At 38.9% G+C, this 24723-nt stretch overlaps 1 protein-coding gene across 5 annotated transcripts in view; it reads right to left on the bottom strand.

Moving 5' to 3' along the window:
* The window catches only part of abca12 (ATP-binding cassette, sub-family A (ABC1), member 12), a 71405-nt gene that overhangs the window by 27668 nt on the left and 19014 nt on the right, over positions 1-24723 (bottom strand). For 2 of the 5 annotated variants that reach the window (XM_042002196.1, XM_042002197.1), the window contains exons 19-50: positions 21738-24350; positions 21144-21256; positions 20876-20943; positions 20442-20584; positions 20166-20296; positions 19865-19932; positions 19335-19477; positions 19060-19190; positions 18456-18598; positions 16773-16940; positions 16330-16547; positions 16053-16183; positions 15752-15819; positions 15222-15364; positions 14947-15077; positions 14342-14484; positions 12493-12660; positions 12054-12271; positions 9923-10870; positions 9634-9740; positions 8127-8233; positions 7556-7755; positions 7265-7341; positions 6710-6840; positions 6038-6208; positions 5361-5525; positions 4961-5156; positions 3881-4020; positions 3257-3376; positions 3007-3097; positions 1063-1242; positions 458-791 (exon numbers count right to left, since the gene is read on the bottom strand). In XM_042002196.1, the coding sequence (XP_041858130.1) occupies positions 458-791; positions 1063-1242; positions 3007-3097; positions 3257-3376; positions 3881-4020; positions 4961-5156; positions 5361-5525; positions 6038-6208; positions 6710-6840; positions 7265-7341; positions 7556-7755; positions 8127-8233; positions 9634-9740; positions 9923-10870; positions 12054-12271; positions 12493-12660; positions 14342-14484; positions 14947-15077; positions 15222-15364; positions 15752-15819; positions 16053-16183; positions 16330-16547; positions 16773-16940; positions 18456-18598; positions 19060-19190; positions 19335-19477; positions 19865-19932; positions 20166-20296; positions 20442-20584; positions 20876-20943; positions 21144-21256; positions 21738-24350 (7908 nt within the window). The remainder of the gene's footprint in view (positions 1-457; positions 792-1062; positions 1243-3006; positions 3098-3256; positions 3377-3880; positions 4021-4960; positions 5157-5360; positions 5526-6037; positions 6209-6709; positions 6841-7264; positions 7342-7555; positions 7756-8126; positions 8234-9633; positions 9741-9922; positions 10871-12053; positions 12272-12492; positions 12661-14341; positions 14485-14946; positions 15078-15221; positions 15365-15751; positions 15820-16052; positions 16184-16329; positions 16548-16772; positions 16941-18455; positions 18599-19059; positions 19191-19334; positions 19478-19864; positions 19933-20165; positions 20297-20441; positions 20585-20875; positions 20944-21143; positions 21257-21737; positions 24351-24723) is intronic. The other 3 variants (XM_042002200.1, XM_042002199.1, XM_042002198.1) reach the window with 3 other exon arrangements.

The following is a 24723-nucleotide window of genomic DNA, read 5'->3' as shown; positions in this document are numbered from 1 at the left end:
TGCTACTTAGATATCAGCACTCTCCTAAATTGTAGCTGAGAGCAAACATAAGCTAAGAGTTTAAGAATGATTTATTAAAAACAGTCTTGCAAGTTGACAAATTAATGTCAAACCCATCTTGGACTGGATATCTTTTAGTACTGCTCCTTATCAAGGTTTATTTAAAGGCCAAGGGGGAGTGTATATTGTATACGGACGATCTTCAAAAATGAATGCAAAATTACAGCAAATATTCATGCACATGGTGCAGAGCTAATTACAGAGTGACAGGTTCTTGTGAATGACTACTTACTGTCAGTTCCAAGCGGCAAATGAATAATGAGTGAGCATGTATTATTCCACACCAATGCAGTCTCCCCCTCAGAGACAATGTGTATCCTTTCATGTTTCTGTTCATAAATTTAAAGTGTATGAGCACATTCGCCCATGTGCACATGTGTGAACTGAAGAAACTCACTCGTCTCGAAGATGACACGGGTAGGGGAAGGGCTGCAGCTGTACGGCCAGGTCTGTGACTCTCTGCCCAATCTGGGTTTCGATGATAGCTCGATCAATGCTTTCCTGAAGGTAGATGAATCCCCGGTTGTAGCGCATCGTTTGACTGGCCGAGATGTGTCTGTCCTTCACAAAGTATGGGTTTCGCACTCTGTCAGTACGCATGACATTGTCCATATGCATGCGGATGGTGTAGCTGACTTCAGGAGGCAGGGAGGAAGCAGCGGAAGAGGAGGATGAGGAGGATCTAGCCTCCCGCTTCTTGGATGAATCTTTGGGAAGCTTGAAGATCACACCTTGAGGACATGTCAAGTTTACATTTGAGAATAATTCAGGCTTCATTACAAGGTTAACTCTCAAGAATGCTGCCTTTGATAGAAAGTAAGTCATAACTCGAGTAACAGGTGTAGGAGAATTAAGATGCACTGTACACAGCAGTCAAGGAATAAAAAAAATCAATGGCCACTAAAGCGAATTAGAAACCACCACCAGTCCCAAATGGATATGACAACATCCACTGGATCTGTAGGACTGAATGCTGGATGAGCTCACTTCATATGAACTTACTTGCATAGAGATCACGGTTTTTGGCAAGATTCTGAGCCACAGTGTTGAGCTCCTCAACTGAGTCGTAGCCATGGTAACGGTCGAATTTGACGCAGGAAGAAAGTCTCATCATCAGGGTGGACAAGGTGGTGATCTGATCAAGGATGTTTTTGTTCTTACTGAGCATCACCGTCATGTTAGCTGTATAAAGAAACACAGCATGCACAATTATGAGACGGATCACTTACTGTTTACTTACTGTGAGGATTACACATATATGATTAACAAAGAAAGAGTGACTCTGGTCTTTTGTTTAATGTGAGTACAAGTGTGCATAAAACATAAAGCAACTATTAAGGTGTTTCATTATTGAGCAACTACTGTATATTTGATGATGAATTTTTCCCAATGCATTTACTTTCTTGTTTTACAGTAGGTGAAACAAATACGAAACATTCATTCATTCATTCATTATCTTGACCGCTTATTCCATTACGGGTCGCGGGTGAGCTGGAGCCTATCCCAGCATTTTTACAGGTGAGAGGCAGGGTACACCATGGACAGGTCACCAGTCTGTCGCAGGGCCAACACAGATAGATAAACAACCATTCACACGCACACTCTCTCCTAGGGAGAATTTAGAATAACCAATTAACCTATCATGCATGTCTTTGGACGGTGGGAGGAAGCCGGAGAAGAAACAAACAATTACAATTTTATATTATTTGTGACACCTTAAAGTGGAGTACTTTGATTACTATGATGGAGCCTTTTCCTCTATAATGACTTTGGCCATGAATGCTGTAGGAGGTGATTTAAACTTGAAAAGGTCAAAATAGCTCCTCTTCTATTCAAAATCTTCTAATCAAATCTATTCTAATCTATTCAAACCAAAGACTTAAGCCTTCTGGAATCTAAGGGTTTTCTGGAAAACTGAAAACAGTTTTTTCTCAGTCTTCAAAAAATCTAGGAACATGAATTAAAACTGTTTGAGAGGTTAAACTTTTAGTTTTCTTAGTAAATTACTGACATTTTCCTCATTTACATTTTGTAATGTTGATTCAATATGTGCATCATTTTAGGCTTGAAAAGTAAAATGACAAATATGTCACTCCTGGTTAAATGATAGCACCGTCTCCACCTTGCTGCTGGAAAAGATACCTTGTGCCCATTAGCAACTCAATCATACACACTTAAAAATTAAATTGCAGAAATGTTCCCAAATTAGCACACACCTCAGCAGGAAACAAGCACTGTAACTTGAAAATAGCTATTTTTCTTTGTAGTTTGTATTTATAGTTAGTCTGTACCTATTTAAAAAAACAATAATTTTGCACCAACAAGAAGTGTAACTTCCTGTATTTGTACAGAAATGCATCCCTGTGAATTAGCCATCACACCTACAGTCAATTAAACATTAATAGTTCACCTAACATCAATGTTTTCATAACTAAAGCCACATCGTCCGACATAACGCACGTACATATCACCTGAAAATAATTTAATCTGATAAGTACACGCCTTTATTCGGTGGGAGACAGAAAAATTGCATAAAATAAAGATAAGGTCAGAATGAGTTAACTGCCATTAAAATTTCTTTCCACAAAGTATAAATTTAATGTTGAAGAACTCAGAGTACCTATTTTAGCTTTGGTTGCTGTAAATCAAAAAGTCAGTATATGTGTTGTTCTTGTTCTGTATCATGCTGTGTTCTCTATTAAGAAAATATTCCGACAACCAAAGTACTCAATTTAAGAACATATATGTCAAAGCAATGCCTTGTAGAAAAATGAGCAACATGTACTTAGAAGACATAGAAAAATGTAAGATTAATGTGTTTTTGTACCTTACACCTGAGGAGCAGCCACACTTCTTAATGTGTGGATATTTCCCAGGTAATAAGTTAAATAGGGTAAGCCTTGTATCTGCACTTTACATGAGCAAGACCTTCAAATGTTCACTCACAGAAGCTGCTGAGCGTCTCCTTCATTCTGTCGACATTGATGTCTGTCTGCATCTCGATGAAATTCTTCACAAAGGAATTGCCGAGGGAATTCTGGCAGTAGACAGACAAGAAAGTAGAGGAAACCATGAACATCATCAGGAATGAGGTGAAACTCACTGAAGACTGCTCCAAAGTTTATCTCTAGCTTTTCAGACAACAGCGAGCTAGCTAGCATAGCCAGGTTTAAAGAAAGTGACTGAGTTTTCATACCTGCAGCATTGGTAAAGTAGTGCTGAGTATCTCAGCAGACTTTATGATGTAGTTGGAGGATTCGATCCAGTCCTCAGAATTTTTCCTCAGATTTGCAAACTCCTGCAAGGTGGCATTTGCCTGGGCAAAGATGAGACAAGGAAACAAACGTGAAATGGCTGGAAATAAACAAACCCTGGTGTGCTTGAGTGTATATGCCTGCTCGAGTATGTAAAGGCTGCTATTTATTGAAAACAAAGTCAGACTCAAAACACAGTGCTGGTGCAAAAAATACTGTATGTGTACAACTTATGCAACATCGGATCTTTTGTTTACCACATGTTACTGCGGATGTGTAAAGACTAAAGTAACCATGACCTAGAAATCCCAGAAAAAGCAGTGAAAATAAAAAAAAGTGACAGTAAATTGAAAGATTTTGTATGAATGCAACATAAACTTTATAAAATAAAGGTCAGGATGTCATTAAAACCTCAATAAGGAGCAGAAAAATAATTGGATTAGAAATAGTCAATTTACAGTCAGTAATGGATCATGAATTTGCATGTATAACAAAATACATTTTATATCAAAGTGTAGAGAAGCTAATTTGCCTATGTATTCATTTATCCTTTATGTACTGTATACCTTCTCCATTATGGCTCTGGTTATGGGTGTGTCAGGTGTGTAGAGGATGTGTCCCATCAGCATTGGTTTGAGGAAGGCCCAGGCAATCGCTCCTCCGGTGGTATTTACCATGTCCAGGTACATGTTCATGCAGAAGGGAGCTGGTCAAGAAAAAAGTAGAGAGATGTTAGAAATGAAGTAGTCACAATAATAAAGTTATTGTGAATGCTAAGTTTAGTCTGGCATGTGAGTAGGATATTTCCCTTTACTGTTAATTCACTTTTTGTAGAAAACACTTTGATGTGCAACATCTCTGTTTCTGTAAATTGTTAAATAGATGGAGGATGAGCTGATCTTCAAAAGGACTAATGTGTAAAAATAAGTTTATACTTTTAAGCATTCTTAAATGTTTATAACTGTTGCCTCCAATAGTGTTTCAGGTGCTTGTTACCACAGTTCTTGATGCCATTTAGAAGTGGCAATCACCATGATCAGTGGAAATCAAGCTGAGGTCTTAAAAACAAGGAAACCCTCTGAGTTTAATTGCAAAAGATGGTAGGGGAGATTAGGAAGTCTATAGGGCTGTGATGTACTGCATTTGCAGCTATGTCTGCAAAAGCATTCCCTGCTCCCTCACCACGTTACACCATTAAAAGTTTGCAAATGAACATCTAAACAAGCCTGGTGTGTTTAAGAAGCTAGCTCTAACAAGCAAGTAGAAACTGGTTATGTCTGTAGGTGAAATAAGCAAAGGTATGTTTGAAGAAAAATGGATGCAACATCTCTGTGAAGAAAGAAAAATCACCTCTTTAACTGTTAACCACAAGGGTGGACCAATTATGCTTTTGGAATGAACTGTAGCCAGTAACACTGGCAACAACTTTACTGGTACGGGTATGGATGCAGGACTGCAGCTCCAATTTGGACAAAGATTAAACTTGACAATATCTTTTGGATAATAAGCGAGTTTTTTCTTTTAATAATATCTAATATATCTATATATTATATTTATATCTTATACTACTGATAACAATAAATATTTAAATAAACATGTGGAAATCACAGGCTATCGGGCATAAGTGTGTCCCGCTCCAAACTTACTGGCATTTCGTGGAATCTTGAACCTCTCAATCATCTCCTCCCGCTGCTGGTTGTCGGGGGATGAAGGACTTGTACTGCTGATTTCAGGAAGTTTGGAGATTCCAAACAGAGCTAGGATCCCGTTGCTGCACAAAGCACGGGAGAGGGTCACAAATGTCGATCGGCTAGAGATGCTGACTCTCTGCCCTCTTGTCATCTGAGGAAAAGAAAGATTAACACATTTTAACAAATCATGCTTTTCGTATTAAAAAAAGACACGGCTAAGAAAAACAAGCTTCTGTAAAACAAAAGGATGTTGCCTCATTTGTCACTTAGCAATGTTGAGCTTGGGTGTCCACACAGAAATAGAGAGAAATAAATAGAGAAATGCTGCAGTGATGGTAAAACTGAAAAGACATACTTGTTGAAATTCGTTGTTGGCTCCCAGGTTGAGGTCTCGGACTGAGAGCAGGTAGTTCTGTAGTTGACTGACAGCAGGAAGGATCTTGTTCATCACGTCTGTTAGACTCTTTGCCATCTGCAGCAAGATACCCACCAGGTTCAGCATTTCCTCAGACAACATCATCTGCAAGAAGGAGATGGATATACAGTCACATCTGAGATTGCATTTTCCTCCATTCAACAAGCATACTTGTAACATGTGTCCATCACATATTGCTTTAAACTAAAAGCTCTTAAAAGCAATCCATCAAATGCACTCGAATACACTGGGATCAAATATTCAAAAAGCCTATTTATTATATATTTTCACTGAAACTAATAATTGTCTCTAATGCAGCCTGTCTTTTATTTAAATATAGATTGTGTTTGAGCCATCGGGGATGGAAAATGTGTTTCTTTATGTCCCTTATAAAAGAAATGCTTCAACATGTGTAAAGGAGAAGAGCTTTTCTTCCCCCACAAACATTCTCCAGTACAAAGCCCTCCGTGTGTTCATCACACAAAAAGGTGTTTTATGACGGTACAAAAGAAATAATGTCTTTCTCCCTGATAGGACAAAGGGCAATGAGAGAATTAACACAATTAGTGTGGTTTTAAGATATGAAAAAAACAACAACAAAAGACTTAAAGCCTCACCCTGTAGAGGGCTTTCTCCGTGTTCACATGCTCGGCCATCAGCAGTGAAAACAAGTACCACTCTTCAGCAGACATGTTGCAGAAGGTCTTCAGGATGATCACATCTGTCTCATTCATCTCACTGTATGCTGTGGAGTTGCAGTGATTCAGGTTTACCAACCAGGACAGGATCTGTTTAAAAAAAAGGGATGATGAGAGATAATGAAATGGACTAAACAGTGAAAGAAAACAAACAAAAACTGTAGGCATGCATGGAAAACATGTTTGTGCTTATTTACAAGACATGTATGAGTCATGTAGGATAGCCACAACCACTCATTGGTCTAATGTTGTTAGTTTACTCACATGTGTCTTGTGTAGCTGACAAACTCAATTTAAATTAATTTGTCTGTGTTTTTTGCTACATAACCAGCAGTGCAGAAGCAAAGCCACAAAGAAAGCAGCCTTTTTTATGCTCTGTTGTACATCTGCTCATAAGAAATGCTCCATGCAAAGAGGATAACCACAGAGTGATTTTGATTAAACTTACAATTCTGTTCATTACACTCTAAAGGCAAATGGCTATTTTTTTAGTATACTTGGAAGTTGCATGAGGTTTGTACCAATAACGCTGGCCTTATGAAACATTTAGGTCACATACAGTAAAGAGAGAACATCCAGATCATGACTCACCTCTAAATTGTTGTTTGGGAGGGCGGTTTCCATCAGTAGATGAAGAGCTGTAGGATTGAAAGCCATATGTTGCTGAACAGCCAGAACAAAGGCTGTTTTGTTCCTCAGCATATCCCCAACTGTCACCACTCCTGGGAAAGAACAGGATATAAGTGTTCGGCAAGTTTTTTTTTTTCTTTATTTAATATTTATTGGATATAAAATTTGTAATTAATCTAAGTTAAATTATTTTATTTATTAAGCTAATATGTAAAACTGCTAAGACTTGTATATAATTAAAGATTCTTTACCAAAACAAAAATGAAACCATTTTAGGAACGATATATTTATAGGCTGAGGAGGTACGCAGCTGATCTGCAGAAACTGATATTCTGACAGTCAGAGAAAGAAAGTTTTCTCTTTTTATTATTATACATAACAGCAAACATGAACAACTTGACAGTGGAGAAATTGAGCTATGAAATAAGTTATTACTTGTATTATGATGTCTAAATTAGGATTATGTGACAAATTTTATACATTTAGACTGATGGATGGATAAATAGCTAAACTCACCTGGAGAGGTGAAGTTGAGGTCAAGAGAGCTCAGGCTGCTGGTGTTAAAGTCCAAACTTTGACTTAAAACAGAAGTCCTACCATCACAAACACATAAACATGCACAGTTACTAAAAGTTGATTTAGTTAAATTGCAGTTACCCAAGCAACTAGTGTAATGCTACTTAGCCAGTTGTACTACCATAAAGAAACAGTGTAATTGGTGAATATATGGACAATGGTGAGAGCAGCTTTCTTTGCACATCATGATGCTCTGTAAAAGTTAGTTGACACATAAAAAGAATTGCATACCAGTTTATCTGGACATTGTAGCTCTTGGGGTCTCCAATCACAGCCTGGAAAATGATGTCAGACATAGAAGTTGTGTTCAGAAGCAGACCCTCTACCAAGATTTGCAGGCTGGGCAGAAACGTGTGACAGAGCTGCCCAGGTTCAATGGAAAGGATTCCTGACACCACCTGTACAGGCTCTGTGTTCTCCAAGGTGCACACCTGCAACACACAAATCATTTATGAAAGCAACATTATGGAATTTCTGACTGTTTAATAATCAAACATATGAAAGACACATTAGATATATATATATATATATACATGTACAGCAATATTCTAAATTAAATCAAGACACTAAAATGTAAAGATGCCGTTTCTGACCACCTTATACTGAATAAAGTCATATTTGGAGGGAGCATTAATCCAATTAAGTCATGCAGATTATACCCATCTCAGTTACATTATGTAGAAATGTCTGCATGGTATCATTTTTCTTATGTGAATGCAAAGATTGTTGTTTTTAGTCTTTTTTTTTACCTTTTCAAGTAAAATAACCCTGCAAGTAAAGATGTGAAGATGAATGCACAGACCTGGGATCTCAGGTGACGTAGCAGCTCTAGGAACTGTGGGTCTGTTGGGCTGATCTGAAGAAGCTCAGCAATCACTCGACTGGTCTGCTGCATAAGCATCAGGTTCTCTGTGATAGGTGGGAATGGCAGGGAGACAGAGGGGTGAAATACAGGGGTAAGAAAGATGCAACTGTAAAAGAGTGTAGAATCTAAAAGTTAGGTCTGCAAGGTGACAGAATAACATGACATCCCACTGAGCTTCATTACGACTTGCACCATTACGGGGCCGCATCATCAAGCATCGAGCAGCAAATGATGTGCTTAAAGTGAAGCCCTGTGTGGGTCTGATGGGGCCAGAAGGGCCTGCCGCATTAGATGCTGTCATGCATTAAAACACATTTGACAAGCACTAAGAAAGGCACCACCTCAGGCTGCTAGATGTGATGACAGAATATTTAATTAGTCCAAAATTAGACAATGGTAATGTTTAATCTCTGGCTGCTCAACACCTTGAGGCCTTCACAATTACAACAGTTTGCTGTGTGTTAGTGTTTGTGTGTGGGGTCTATGAGTGGGGCTGCACTGAAGTGAAGCTGCTTACAAAGTGATTCTATGCAGTAAAAACATTATCAAGCAAGCACAGACGCAAATTAAAAGGAGGTCAGAGATGTCCACTTGTGTGAGTGGAAGGGGAGACGTTTAGCGAGGGCGGACAGGATAAGTGATTGAATTCTACTTTGCTAATGAGATTTAAAAAGGTGCTGAGTGGCTTTCTGCTGGAGAAGGGCCATATGGCCTCGGGCTCTTTGGGAGCTCAAGCTAAGCTGGTGTGAAGTCTGATTCCTCATATCTCCAGAATGAATATTTGGTACACTATAATCATGTATACAGTCATCGCAGCATTAACAAAAGGTTTATGGTCTTCCTTTGGACTTGCAATAGCTATAAATTGCAGCACGGCTCTGTTCCAAGCTGTGTGACTACTTAATGGCAGACTGTACTTATGCATTCATACTGTCACAGCAGGTATGCAAATACAAGCTGCAGCATCAGTGAGAGCTGTACAGTTCAGCAACAATTAGACTAAGCAGAAGGTAGTGGAGTGAAGTGGAGTCAGAAGGCAAATTAGTCTTTCATTGTAGTTATGCGTGCACATTTCTCATTAGAAATAAAATAACACTTTGATGGAAAAGCCTATAACCTTCTGAACTAAACCAAAGAGACAGAAGATCTGAGCTGTTCTGTCCTATTGACTTGCACACATTCCCCAATTTAGCTTCTGTCTTATTTAGCATCCTCACTTAGACCTAAGTCTGACTCTGAATGGTCAGTTGATTTAGCCGAAAAGAGCTTGGTTGAGTTAATAAAGTAAAGGAAGAAAAACTTGCACGGCAAATTATATGCTTCAGGCTATTTAGGTAAAGTGTGCTCAGTGGAACAAAATAATTTATTTTGGTATTGACCCCCCCCAAAAAAAAACCAATATAACGCTGTAATGGCAAAATATAAAATTCCCTTTTTAAATTACCTTGAGATTCGCTGGCTAGCGCTCTGGTGATATTTTTAATCTCAGAGGAGAATGGAAAGCCATCAGGAAGCATATCGGCAGCATTCATCAGGAGAACCATTGGTGGCCTGTGGAAAATTGAACATGGAATATTTATAAAACACTGGCAAAAATAATAGTGTACTATAAGGCAAACAAGCAGTTTCTCAATGCCAAGGCAAACTTAGATTCTAAGAAAGATACACATCACAGAGGCAACAATTTTTCCCCTGCTGATTCCTAAATCCTCATTTTAGAGATTGAGACTTACATCTGAAGCAAGTCAGGTTGGGTGAAGAAGGAGAACATCCCGAGGGCAACATCAATGGTCGTCTCCCGAGAGGCATTCAAGCCCCATGGCATGTCACTTGTAGCTCCCTTAAGCACAACATTCAGATCTGGATTGGCAAAGAGCACGTGGGCCGTTTCCATCATTTCTGTCGTGGTTGGAGGTACGGAAATGGCTCTGAACATGGTTGGGTAGTCGATGTAGAATAAGTCTATAAAATCATCCATGGGGTCTCTTGTCATCATCAACGAAAGATCACGTCTTCGCCTGGTCATCCCCGTGTAGTGACCACCAGTCATTTCTGATTGTGGCATACCAAGTTGTGGGGGCATGAGGGGGAAAAGATCACCAGTGCTTACCAACTGTCTAAACATTACAATGATGTTTCCAGCAATATCTTCATACAGTTCTGCACCCGCTGGCATGATCAAATTCATTTTTGTTAGGACAGACAACAGAGACCTGGTGATGTCATACATTCTGGGTAGAGTTTGACTCAGCAGGTCCAATCCAGACGCTTGAGTTGAGGTCAGCCAAACAGACATCTCAACCAAATTCTCCAACATCACGTTTGTGTCGTTGAATGCCAGAAACTGCTCCAAGGCTTGATAAACCATAGGCAGATCCCTGAATAACTTCATGTTATTCATCAGTTTGACCACTTCCCTCATCATGTCAGCAAAAACAGTCCCATTAAGTCCAGCCCCATTTTCCCCAATCATGTAGGAAATGTCATCTGAGGTGATGTTTGCAGAAGTTAGGAAAATCATTGCTGCTTCTCTAAAGAGATTTTGGGATGAGCTGCTGTTTTGAACGAGGTGGTAGTTGTCCAGGATGAGGCTCACTGCTTTTACTGCTGCTTCGATGTAAGGCTGCAGGAATGGAGCCACTCCAAGCAGCTCATCTGAGAGCTGCTTAATGGAAGACAAACTGCAGAAGAGAGAAGTTCAGTGAATGCCAAGATACTTTTCTTTCTAAAACAGTCCTACGTAAAAATACATGAATTATTATCAGTATGAATTAAAAACTGTGAGATGGCTATATGACCTAAAGCACTTATAAAGGGAGTAAAGATTGCTTTTCTTGAATGGCTTAAAGGCTTTGAAGCCATTTTTTTTATCCATTTCCTCAATGCAATAACCCCTTAGACTTATAATTCCTGAGATTTAGAAAGAAAGAATATTTCCTCATCACTACCCTTCATGCCAGCTCACACCATTTTATCCTCTGTAATAAACTGAGGAGTCTTTTCACTGTGATCACTGATCTATACCTCATGTAGTAAGACCTGATTGATTCCTTGCGATATGCAGAATGTGATCCTTATCACTATGCCCAGCTCATTATTGCAGCTGGCATAAAAAGGAAAATCAATTTTAAGAGGATGTCTCGGCGAGCTGAATCATAGTTGAGCTGCTATCGGTTCAAGCTTGCCTGTTTTCAGGCAGACTTGCATTAAATTAATCAATCTGAATGCAAATGTGAACACTCCAATTCCTTGTGTAATTATGTGTGAATCAAATTGGTTTGACTGGTGCATTTGGTTAATGGGGTAACAACAAATGGAGTGGTAAGGTCATGGTGAGTTCATGTGTACTTTAGGTGCAGCAGTGTCTATGGAAATGTTATTAACTGAACAGAATTTGATGAAAATATACAGAATAGTTCCACAGTCAAATGAAAAGCTGTCATCCTGAGTTTAAGTTTCAGTGGGTTTTGTTTTGGGGAAGCAACCCAGTACATCTTGATGTGTGTATTGTCCTTGAATTTTGATGGGCTTTCGGATCTAGTAGGGCCTTTGAAAGAACAAGGTCTTTATATGATGTGTTTCTGAGTTGTTGTTGTTTTTCTTTTTGTTTTGTTTTTTTCTGAAATAGCCCTTTCATTCTAATTCATCATTGCCATAAAAAAGCATTTGTTTTCTGTGAGGGTTTTGAAAATCTAATGAATTAATTTAATGAGATATCTTGTCAATAATCACTTAATTAGATGGATTTGGGATGCTAAATTCACTACTAATGCATTTTTTTGTGATTCTCTTTACAGCATATGAATCATAACTAAAATAAAGAACACACTGTGTAAGCAATGACATAATCCAACTGTAGCTGACCTGTTTTGCAACTGCATGTCCTGCAGCTGCTTGTACCAGTAAGTCTCTGCCTCAGGGCTTAAAGACTGGTCTGCCAGATCAGACAGCTGACTGGAGAAAGTGACGATGAGCTGCTGTATCACAAGTGTGCAGTTGATGTTGACTTGGTAGAGAGACTGTACTGTTCTGACAATCCTGTCAGCTGCAGCACTCGCACTCATAGGTCCCACACCCATGTGCTGTACAGACATGCAGGAGAAATTGGCTGTTAGCAAATGCTAGTTTTCTCTAAGTGTCAACACTGCCACCAAGTGGTGAAACTGCTATTTGTATAATACATAAGACAGAGTACAATTTTTATTTATTTTTTTAGCACACACGTTGCAGGAACAACAAATGGCATCCTGACAAATGTGTTTGTTTGCAGTTTCCATTTCATTTATGAAAACCATGAACTCACACTCATGCTCAGCTGGGAGTAGACAGTCTGGGCTTCAGCAAAGGCCTCAAGAACAGGCTGCAGGCTGATGTCGCACCACACAGACAATGTCGTGTGGTTTAACACTGCTGCCTGTCTAACTGGCTCCCATGCTTTCAGTGCCTCACTGCAGTTCAATGTACCATTTGCCTGAAGGGAAACAAAGAGACAAAAATCATATCATGTGTCATACAGTCCCACACAGGTATAATTTCTTCCCATCAAGTTAAACACACCCACATGCAGTCTGTGTGTAGAGCACACTACTTTGTAAAGCAGCTTTTGTCATATCAGAAATCACTGGAAGGTATCAACAAAGTACACATGGTACACAAAAAAAAAAAAAATTGAATGTATGCTGCTAGACAACCATAGCTGTGGCTTTTAAGGTTGTATGATAGAATGGGATAAACGAGAACAGAATATACTGGTAATAATTTAATGGCAAATGGTATAGATCAGTGGTTCCCAAGCTGGGGGGGCCGGTGTCCTAAGAGTGGCCCAGAGTTATGATGAGGAGGGGGGGCAAGGCTAAATAAAGCTTATAGTTTTTGCACTGCTAGCAAAACATGGACAAATTCGTGAAATGATGATAAATCAACAACAGATTTTTCTTCGACAAAAAAAAAAAAGAAAAAAAGACAACAAACTATGATGAGGCATGTTTTGCCGTAGCCTTGACCAGGTAATGGTCAAGTAATGGGAAATGGTCAATTGTGGGTAATGGAGAGAGACCAAAGTTTGTTGCATGTCTAAAAATATTAACATCTGACAGTATAAAGCCATTTGGGGACTTTTCATCCTGAACACAAAGAAAATCCTGTTAATAACTTCAGAAATAAACTACTCAAGTGTTGTATATAGCAGAGTTGTTTTACTAAAAGCAGCATCCATATATGTTAAATGATCACAATCTAGACATTAGCTTGGAGGTGAACTGAGCGTGTTTACAGTAGGTAAAGCCAGGCTAGCTCTTCTTCTCTGCTTGCATTTTGGTATGTTAAGCTAACTTAGCTAGTGGCTAGTCGTTTTATGCTTCATATACCCAAATTATGACATGTGTCATGTAATGCCAATTATAACAAATCAATATTTAAATAAGAAAACAAGAAAAAAGAGCAGCTGTATTAAAAATATAATAATACAATAGTAAAGCCATATTTAATGAGCTATTAATAAGTATTCCTAATGTCATCCAAAAGAGAAAATAAAAGCTAAGAAAAGGAAAAGAAGAAATAAAGACACCAACATAAACTGTACAATTGTCTGGTCAGATCACCTGAGTGTATCACGATCACCCAAACAACTTCCCACAACTGACTTTTTTACCACCAGCTGCAAAACATTTTGACACAATATGAGGCATGAATAATTTAATACACAAATCCCAGCCTGCAAGCTACTGCACATCCTGATAATGTAGCTGAAAGAGTTAACCAGTCAACCCATACCCATATGCTATTTGTGTTCAGGTATGAAAATGCTGTCAATCTACAAGTCTGCAAAAAAAGTAAAATAACAGTACAAATACTTCTGCAGACAGATGGAACATACAAATTAAAGCAGAAAGAAGAACAAAGTTCTACATCAATCATGTGTTTGGTAATTGTTGATAATTAGATGTGTCACCGTAAAAAAACGCAGATGCAATTGTTAAATGCAATAATGCATGACAACCTTCATAAGGACACAGCAACTTTGTTCTTTATCTCACTCTTTCTCACACACACACACAATGACGTGTACAGTGGCAGTAAATGCCTGTGAAGAGAGACACATACATAGTGAAACAGTATTTACAAATGCAATCCTGGAAAGAATGTCAACAAACCTCCTGAGCTGCTTTAACTGTGTGTTCAATAGCATGCTGCATTTCCTCTGAGAGCTCAGACAAGTTGAAATGACTGGTGTTGACAGACAGCGCAATGTCCCTCATCAGGGTCACCATGGGCATCTGAAGGCTCATTATCATCACTAAAAAGAAGCAAACAAAATGACAAATCAGCATCATGCACTGATATGAAAAAGTGAAAACTAGTGCACTCAGAAAGTTTTCTCTCTTTCAACTTTCCCACATTTTGTTACATCACAGACATATTACAATGGATTCCTGGTCTCTGAAGAAGAGACTTCCAGGAGACTGGCATTCCAAGGAAAACCAAAGCTTGGTTTTGCTTTGTCACTTTAAAATATTATGTGTAGTTCGCTTTGTATAAAATGGGTCTGACAACATCTTGTATGAACTATTTAACAAAGGACACAAGACACAGTGGAACAATTGCGACATTCCTCTCATCTAGGCTGCAAACTGTTCAGTATCTTTGCACTTTGTTTGTCTGTCTGCTTTTTTCAGTTTTTTTCCATAAGCAAGATTATTAAGATTAACAAGTGTTTCCATGATAAAACACCATTTTCGTTGTTCAGCAGTGTCCTCACCATTCTCTGCTTGCATGTTCTTCACCAATCTTCCAATCACGTTTTCAAACAGAGGCATAACAGATATGGTGCTGTTCCATAGCTCTGTCTCTTCAAGGGCTGACAACAGGGCTTCCAACATCTCTTCAAGTCTGTGACAAAACACATTGTATTTGGACCACAATACTGCTTTAAACAATTTATTAAAACATGCTACTTACTTTGAACAAACTGTCTAATAGAACTACGTCATGGCATTTTTTGGTTGTATTCATCATCCTTATTGATGAACTTACTTGTCCCATGTGTCTTGCTCTGCCTTCCCAGTCATCATCTGCTCCACAACTGGAATAAGGTCACTCAAAACCTCCAGAGAAGGAACACCTGAGCCTGTGCCTCCCGTAGCAAGTTGCCAAAGCATGCTCGTGAGTTTGCCAATCTGCCAGTAAAAGATGAACAATTTGGGGAAGTAAATTATTGACTTTGTGTGATTTAGTGGAAAAATCTCAAATACAAGCCTGTGTTCTATTTTCTGTTTGATCTATAAATGCAACAGTGAATGAATAATGACAGAATACATGTTTTGTTTTATTTCACTGTCTGTGCTAATGAATGATATCATGAAAAATTCATTATTATGTATTTTAATATCTTCCCTCTTACTTACTAATGTAATATTTTAATGCATATTCCATTTACATTGCATACCATTTATATGTTTCACTGTTCACATTTAAATTTCTGCAATCTTCCCACTCACACTTAACAAACCAAAAATAATCTTTTACGTTTTACATAAAGTTGTACAATCGTGCATAAACTTTACCTGACCAATTACTTCTGGCAAAGTTTTAAGCGATGCTCCAGCAAAAGTTGCCCAAAGGCTGGTGTTCCCTGAAATCAGAAGAAATATTTAGAAACAATGTGATCTTCACAGTTAACACCCAACATGCAAAAACACTCCTTTGATTCACTTCCATCCAAAGACAGTCTAGCATCAGTACTGAAATATTACGATGCAACTTCTCCTTTAAAAGATCTCATCTTCTTTTATTCAGATTCTTATCAATCCCTGATAAGTGTTTACATGATAAGACAACATTTTTGTTGCTCAGCAGTGTCCTCACCATTCTCTGCTTGCATGTTCTTCACCACAGTTCCCATTACATTTTCAAATAGAGGCATAACAGATATGGTGCTGTTCCATAGCTCTGTCTCTTCAAGGGCTGACAACAGGGCTCCCAACATCTGTCCAAGTCTGTGACAAATCACTTAATTAGATGGATTTGGGATGCTAGATTCACTACTAATACATTTTTATGTGATTCTCTTTACAGCATATGAATCATAACTAAAGTAAAGAACACACTGTGTAAGCAATGACATAATCCAACTGTAGCTGACCTGTTTTGCAACTGCATGTCCTGCAGCTGCTTGTACCAGTAAGTCTCTACCTCAGGGCTTAAAGACTGGTCTGCCAGATCAGACAGCTGACTGGAGAAAGTGACGATGAGCTGCTGTATCACAAGTGTGCAGTTGATGTTGACTTGGTAGAGAGACTGTACTGTTCTGACAATCCTGTCAGCTGCAGCACTCGCACTCATAGGTCCCACACCCATGTGCTGTACAGACATGCAGGAGAAATTGGCTGTTAGCAAATGCTAGTTTTCTCTAAGTGTCAACACTGCCACCAAGTGGTGAAACTGCTATTTGTATAATACTTAAGACAGAGTACAATTTTTATTATAAACATATTTTTATTTAGCACACATGTTGCAGGACCAACAAATGGCATCCTGACAAATGTGTTTGTTTGCAGTTTCCTTTTTATTCTTCTATGAACTCACACTCATGCTCAGCTGGGAGTAGACAGTCTGGGCTTCAGCGAAGGCCTCAAGAACAGGCTGCAGGCTGATGTCGCACCACACAGACAATGTTGTGTGGTTTAACCCTGCTGCCTGTCTAACTGGCTCCCATGCTTTCAGTGCCTCACTGCAGTTCAATGTACCATTTGCCTGAAGGGAAACAAAGAGACAAAAATCACATCATGTGTCATACAGTAATATGCATTAAAATATACAGTGCAGGTACTTGTAGCAGAAATGCAGAGATGAAAATAGAACAGTCGTACACAAAAGGTTAGGACACATGGGAGGCATCCTAATAGCTTTCTTTTAGCAGTTTACAAAGAAACAAGGAAAGGGTTACAAGTCTCACACAGGTATCATTTCATCCCATGACGTTAAACACACCCACATGCAGTGTGTGTATACAGCACACCGCTTTAACAAGCAGCTTTTGTCATATTAGAAATCACTGGAAGGTATCAACAAAGTAGACATGGTACACAAAACAAAAACAAGCATTTTAAATGTTTTCTGCTAGACAACCAGAGCTGCTCTGGGTTTTTAAGGTTGTATGATAGAATGGCATGAATGAGAAAAGAATATCCTGGTAATAATTTAATGGTAAATTGTTTAGACTTTATCAGAATGAGAAAATTAACAGATTATTACATGTAAATTAACAGTAATATTTAATATTTTGGCAAATATGGCGACATGAAAAGTTCTCACCCTATTATATGTTAAATGATCACAATGTAGACATTAGTTTGGAGGTGAACTGAGCGTGTTTACAGTAGGTAAAGCCAGGCTAGCTCTTCTTCTCTGCTTGCATTTTGGTATGTTAAGCTAACTTAGCTAGTGGCTAGTCGTTTTATGTTTCATATACCCAAATTATGACATGTGTCATCTAATGTCAATTATAACAAATCAATATTTAAGTAAGAAAACAAGAAAAAAGAGCAGCTGTATTAAAAATATAATAATACAATAGTAAAGCCATATTTAATGAGCTATTAATAAGTATTCCTAATGTGATCCAAAAGAGAAAATAAAAGCTAAGAAAAGGAAAAGAAGAAATAAAGACACCAACATAAGCTGTACAATTGTCTGGTCAGATCACCTGAGTGTATTACGATCACCCAAACAACTTCCCACAACTGACTTTTTTACCACCAGCTGCAAAACATTTTGACACAATATGAGGCATGAATAATTTAATACACAAATCCCAGCCTGCAAGCTACTGCACATCCTGATAATGTAGCTGAAAGCGTTAACCAGTCAACCCATACCCATATGCTATTTGTGTTCAGGTATGAAGATGTTGTCAATCTACAAGTCTGCAAAAAAAAGTAAAATAACAGTACAAATACTTCTGCAGACAGATGGAACATACAAATTAAAGCAGAAAGAAGAACAAAGTTCTACATCAATCATGTGTTTGGTAATTGTTGATAATTAGATGTGTCACCGTAACAAAACGCAGATGCAATTGTTAAATGCAATAATGCATGACAACCTTCATAAGGACACAGCAACTTTGTTCTTTATCTCACTCTTTCTCACACACACACACACACACACACAATGACGTGTACAGTGGCAGTAAATGCCTGTGAAGAGAGACACATACATAGTGAAACAGTATTTACAAATGCAATCCTGGAAAGAATGTCAACAAACCTCCTGAGCTGCTTTAACTGTGTGTTCAATAGCATGCTGCATTTCCTCTGAGAGCTCAGACAAGTTGAAATGACTGGTGTTGACAGACAGCGCAATGTCCCTCATCAGGGTCACCATGGGCATCTGAAGGCTCATTATCATCACTAAAAAGAAGCAAACAAAATGACAAATCAGCATCATGCACTGATATGAAAAAGTGAAAACTAGTGCACTCAGAAAGTTTTCTCTCTTTCAACTTTCCCACATTTTGTTACATCACAGACATATTACAATGGATTCCTGGTCTCTGAAGAAGAGACTTCCAGGAGACTGGCATTCCAAAAAAAAACAAAGCTTGGTTTTGCTTTGTCACTTTAAAATATTATGTGTAGTTCGCTTTGTATAAAATGGGTCTGACAACATCTTGTATGAACTATTTAACAAAGCACACAAGACACAGTGGAACAATTGCGACATTCCTCTCATCTAGGCTGCAAACTGTTCAGTATCTTTGCACTTTGTTTGTCTGTCTGCTTTTTTCAGTCTTTTCCGCCAGCAAGATTATTAAGATTAACAAGTGTTTCCATGATAAAACACCATTTTCGTTGTTCAGCAGTGTCCTCACCATTCTCTGCTTGCATGTTCTTCACCAAACTTCCAATCACGTTTTCAAATAGAGGCATAACAGATATGGTGCTGTTCCATAGCTCTGTCTCTTCAAGGGCTGACAACAGGGCTTCCAACATCTCTTCAAGTCTGTGACAAAACACATTGTATTTGGACCACAATACTGCTTTAAACAATTTTTTAAAACATGCTACTTACTTTGAACAAACTGTCTAATAGAACTACGTCATGGCTTTTTTTGGTTGTATTCATCATCCTTGTTGATGAACTTACTTGTCCCATGTGTCTTGGTCTGCCTTCCCAGTCATCATCTGCTCCACAACTGGAACAAGGTCACTCAAAACCTCCAGAGAAGGAACATTTGAGCCTGTGCCTCCCGTAGCAAGTTGCCAAAGCATGCTCGTGAGTTTGCCAATCTGCAAGTAACAGATGAACAATTTGGGGAAGTAAATTATTGACTTTGTGTGATTTAGTGGAAAAATCTCAAATACAAGCCTGTGTTCTATTTTCTGTTTGATCTATAAATGCAACAGTGAATGAATAATGACAGAATACATGTTTTGTTTTATTTCACTGTCTGTGCTAATGAATGATATCATGAAAAATTCATTATTATGTATTTTAATGTCTTCCCTCTTACTTACTAATGTAATATTTTAACGCATATTCCATTTACATTGCATACCATTTATATGTTTCACTGTTCACATTTAAATTTCTGCAATCTTCCCACTCACACTTAACAAACCAAAAATAATCTTTTACGTTTTACATAAAGGTGTCCAATCGTGCATAAACTTTACCTGACCAATTACTTCTGGCAAAGTTTCAAGTGATGCTCCAGCAAAAGTTGCCCAAAGGCTGGTGTTCCCTGAAATCAGAAGAAATATTTAGAAACAATGTGATCTTCACAGTTAACACCAAACATGCAAACACACTCCTTTGATTCACTTCCATCCAAAGACAGTCTAGCATCAGTACTAAAATATTACGATGCAACTTCTCCTTTAAAAGATCTCATCTTGTTTTATTCAGATTTTTATCAATCCCTGATAAGTGTTTCCATAATAAAACACCATTTTCGTTGTTCAGCAGTGTCCTCACCATTCTCTGCTTGCATGTTCTTCACCAAACTTCCAATCACGTTTTCAAACAGAGGCATAAGAGACATGGTGCTGTTCCATAGCTCTGTCTCTTCAAGGCCTGACAACAGGGCTTCCAACATCTGTTCAAGTCTGTGACAAAACACATTGTATTTGGACCACAATACTGCTTTAAACAATTTATTAAAACATGCTACTTACTTTGAACAAACTGTCTAATAGAACTACATCATGGCTTTTTTTTGGTTGTTTTCATCATCCTTGTTGATGAACTTACTTGTCCCATGTGTCTTGGTCTGCCTTCCCAGTCATCATCTGCTCCACAACTGGAACAAGGTCACTCAAAACCTCCAGAGAAGGAACATTTGAGCCTGTGCCTCCCGTAGCAAGTTGCCAAAACATGCTCGTGAGTTTGCCAATCTGCCAGTAAAAGATGAACAATTTGGGGAAGTAAATTATTGACTTTGTGTGATTTAGTGGAAAAATCTCAAATACAAACCTGTGTTCTATTTTCTGTTTGATCTATAAATGCAACAGTGAATGAATAATGACAGAATACATGTTTTGTTTTATTTCACTGTTTATGCTAATGAAAAATATAATGAAAAATTCATTATTATGTATTTTAATGTCTTCCCTCTTAATGTAATATTTTAATGCATATTACATTTACACTGCATACCATTTATATGTTTCATGCATAAACTTTACCTTGCCAATTACTTCTGGCAAAGTTTCAAGTGATGCTCCAGCAAAAGTTGCCCAAAGGCTGGTGTTCCCTGAAATCAGAAGAAATATTTAGAAACAATGTGATCTTCACAGTTAACACCCAACATGCAAACACACTCCTTCGATCCACTTCCATCCAAAGACAGTCTAGCATCAGTACTAAAATATTACAATGCAACTTCTCCTTTAAAAGATCTCATCAGAATTCAACATGTCTGCCACGTGCAGAGGTAATGAGAAGCTGACTTGCCTTGTCCTGACTCCAAGATGAAGTGAGTGATGTCAATGACGACAGAGATGTAGGCATGGGCTGTGCTGTTTGGTGGCAGGAGGCTCTGGACAGTTTTCATCTCATCGAAAATTCTTAAACAAAGAAAATTAATATTTCAAATGTGATGTCTCATCGAAATGTCAACACATCTTATCAGCCACGCAGACAACACAACAGTATGTGATTCATTTCACCGTTTCATTTGAATTGTCCAGAACAATACAAAGATCAACAATGTTTATTTCCAGTGATTATTTATAATTGAACAAGCAGTTCAACACCATATAAAATATATTCCCCTTTTGATATTTTGTCTTCTCCATTGTAGTCCATTTTAAATTAAAATTAAATACCACTTAATTAATGATATTACTCATACAATAGACCTGCATTCATTCAAGGGTAGCGTTTTCACTCCTTTACCTTCTCATTCATTGTTTAATCCCATTTAATCATGCTTATCATACTGCCTTATGATTTAGGAAGCACCTATTTCATTATGAGAGTTTCGTGTTGCTAATTTTAACTCTGTCTGAACTGCTAAATATGAGTAAAAATAGCAGCATCACTCACATTTGATTCCACTTGTCTGGTCCACCGCCGTTAACCGTGTTCTCAAAATATGTAGTAACTACTTTGATAACAGCGAGCAGGTATTCTTGGCACATTTCTGGCATTACTCTCTCAGCTCTCTTTAGGATGTGTAGAGAAATGTTACGTAATGAGGCAAAACTCATGTTTGGATTGGCAATGAGATTCAGTGAATCTCGTAACATTTCCAGGATATCCTCCTGTAGGGGAGGCGAGAGGGGATCCGTGACTGTGTTCAGGATCTGCATTGCACTTTGCACTGCTTCTGAGATGGCATCTATGAAGTGTTCGCTCTGTAGGCCACCATTTTGCTCTGCCACCATTAGGACTTTGCTCAAAGACTGGGAGATGTTGCTTATCATGGAGAGATAGGCCAGCTGATCAGAACTGAGGAAAGGAACCATTGTTTCCAGTAAATGATGAAGGTCTGTCACAGGGGCGGATGCAGTCATGGAGGAGTTACCCCATTGGAGCAAACTAGTAAAGAGCATTGGGATGTTGGGCTGTTTCATCCAGGTCTCTATGAGATTGAGGTAGAGTTCGATTTGGAACTCAGTGTAGTGCAGAAGTGTTGAGTTGAACAGCTGGTCATCTTCATCATTACTCTGTAACTCTAGCACAAACTTCAAGTAGTCCAACAGATGTTCAGTGATCTCAGTGGTTGCCAGGCCAATTTTAGTCATCCCAGCACCATCTATTGGGTACTGGAGGTTGTTCAGCAGGAACTCAACCTTGTTACTAACAAACAGAGAGAAATCTGTCTGTGCCAGCTGTGATGTCACTTGCATATGTATGATGTGGAAAAAGGGTTGAAGGAGCTCTGATGCTGAACTGTTTCTGGTGATGTTTTCCAGTCTTTTCAAGTACCACTCCACAAGCTCCAGATACACTTTCTGAGCATGCATGGGGTCCTTCATAGCTGTGGTATTAAGGCTGTTAATTGGCTCCATGTTGGCAACCAGATGTATTAGACCTTCCAACACCTTGATTTCATTCATGATCTCCGGAGTGTTTAGCTGGCTCAGCTGGAGGCTCATCTTGATATTGTCCAGGGTAGCGTTCAAAGTCTGCACAGCAGCCATGTTCAGGTCAGAACTGAAGTTAACTTGGACAATGTCGCTGATCGTTTTGTTGACAATTAGTGGGATAAGAGAGAGGATGGTTGTCTCTTCATGGACAGCAGGTATGTGTGCCAGAAAGCCGCTGAATCCGTTGACCAATCCCATAACACAATGGGTTGTCATATTCAGGTCATTCTGAGGTTCAAAACACTGCTGAACATTGACAATCTTCATCACATTTACAATCAGCTCATTAATGTTGGCAGTTCCGGCTAGTGCAGCAAGGCCATTCAGTTCCTGAATGGTGAGGTTTGACTGTATCAGAGCACTCTGGACACTGGATACAGTGATACTTGGTGTAGACATGACCAGTTTGATGAAATGAAGGGCCTGCTTGAATGTCTTCACATTGGTAGCATCATTTGGTGGCAGGAGGAGTGAGAAGAACATGGATGCAATTTCTTCATGTTCCTGTTCCCAAGGAGCAAAACTGGTTGGAGATATTTTAATAGTGACATTTCCACTGGCTGAGAGCATCATGTCTGATATCTCATCCAGGAACATGAAGATTTCAGAGACTCCAGCTAAACAGTTTTGACCTTCTGCACATCTGGATATCTGATACTGCAGCACTTTGAATTCCTGGAAAAAAGCAGAAGCATTCTCTTGGAGAGCAGCTGGTAGGAATGCTACAAACTTCTGGAAAACAATTTCCTGAGCAACATCTGGTCCAGCCTGAGTGAGGTTTTGAAGACCTTCTGTAGTGAAGAGGTTAAAAAAGTCAGTGGAGATCATTTGGAGGTCAGTGATTTGAGCTGCATTCAGCTGTCCATTTGGTAAATGGAGATGTCCAATCTTTTGCAGTCTGTAAAGGGAAATCATAAACTCTTGAAGCTGGTGTATGTACCCAAGAATGATGTTAGTTGGGTCTCCATCTGGGGAATTCATCACTGTCTTCAGAAGCTCCATGGCACTGAGGATGGTATCTGCAAGGCCGGCTGAGGTCTGGTTGGTGAAAGGCTGAATGGCTTCTTTGAGACGAGCAACATCGTCAGGTTGGAAGGAGCTGGAATAGGTTAGCAGATTGTATCCCATTATGTGGGGGATGGACAGGGTGAGGTTACCCTCCAAGGAGAGGAACTGCATTATCAGCTGTTCCAATTCAGGCATTGTTGGGTCTGTCTCATTGAAGGTGAAGATGTGCTGGTTGAGCCTGCCAACCTTTGAAGCTACATCGAGCACCATGGAGGTGCTGATGGGACCTTCACTGAAGAGCAGAGGCAGGAGTGGTGACAGACCTGTGGACTTTAGCAGGTTATCAATGAGTGGAGCCATGACAGCAGAGTCTGAGTTGTTTTGATTGGGGAGAACAGAGATTGTCTTGACAAAGTCATCCAGGTTAAGCATCAGGTTTGTCAGGTAGGCAGAGAGGGCATCTCCACCTTTGATTTCTTGTTGTAAATATGAGGCTGCCAGATGTGTATACATGTCCCCATACACATGCTGCAACAGATTCACAGCTCCTTTGAGATAACTGGAGAGAAATAATAAGAGCAGTATAAAAAAATACACTATTAAAAACGGATATAAGCATTATGTGTCTAACAGTAACAACATAGAAATTTGTGCCATTGTTTGCTGTCTGTCTGCTAAACGGTAAGCATACCAGTGTACCCTTTGCGAGATTTTAGCAAAAACTGCTGAAGTGAATTTCATACAATTTTAGAGAGGTGGAGGAAGGGAAAAAGAAAACACAATCTGATTTTCAAAGTGAATCCAAACGACTTTCTTTTCCAAAGATTGGGCTTTGACAGAAAAATGGTCTCATGAAGCCAAATCAGGTTGCACATCATTAAAACACATTTTGCAGTGTTGTTATTGCACCCCTTGTTCTGTGGAGGGAAAAG

This window comes from Melanotaenia boesemani, chromosome 12 (genome assembly GCF_017639745.1).
Source record: "Melanotaenia boesemani isolate fMelBoe1 chromosome 12, fMelBoe1.pri, whole genome shotgun sequence".
Classification (NCBI taxonomy): Eukaryota; Metazoa; Chordata; class Actinopteri; order Atheriniformes; family Melanotaeniidae; genus Melanotaenia; species Melanotaenia boesemani.
Note: the sequence above shows the minus strand (reverse complement) of the source record. Positions and strands in the feature narration are given on the sequence as shown.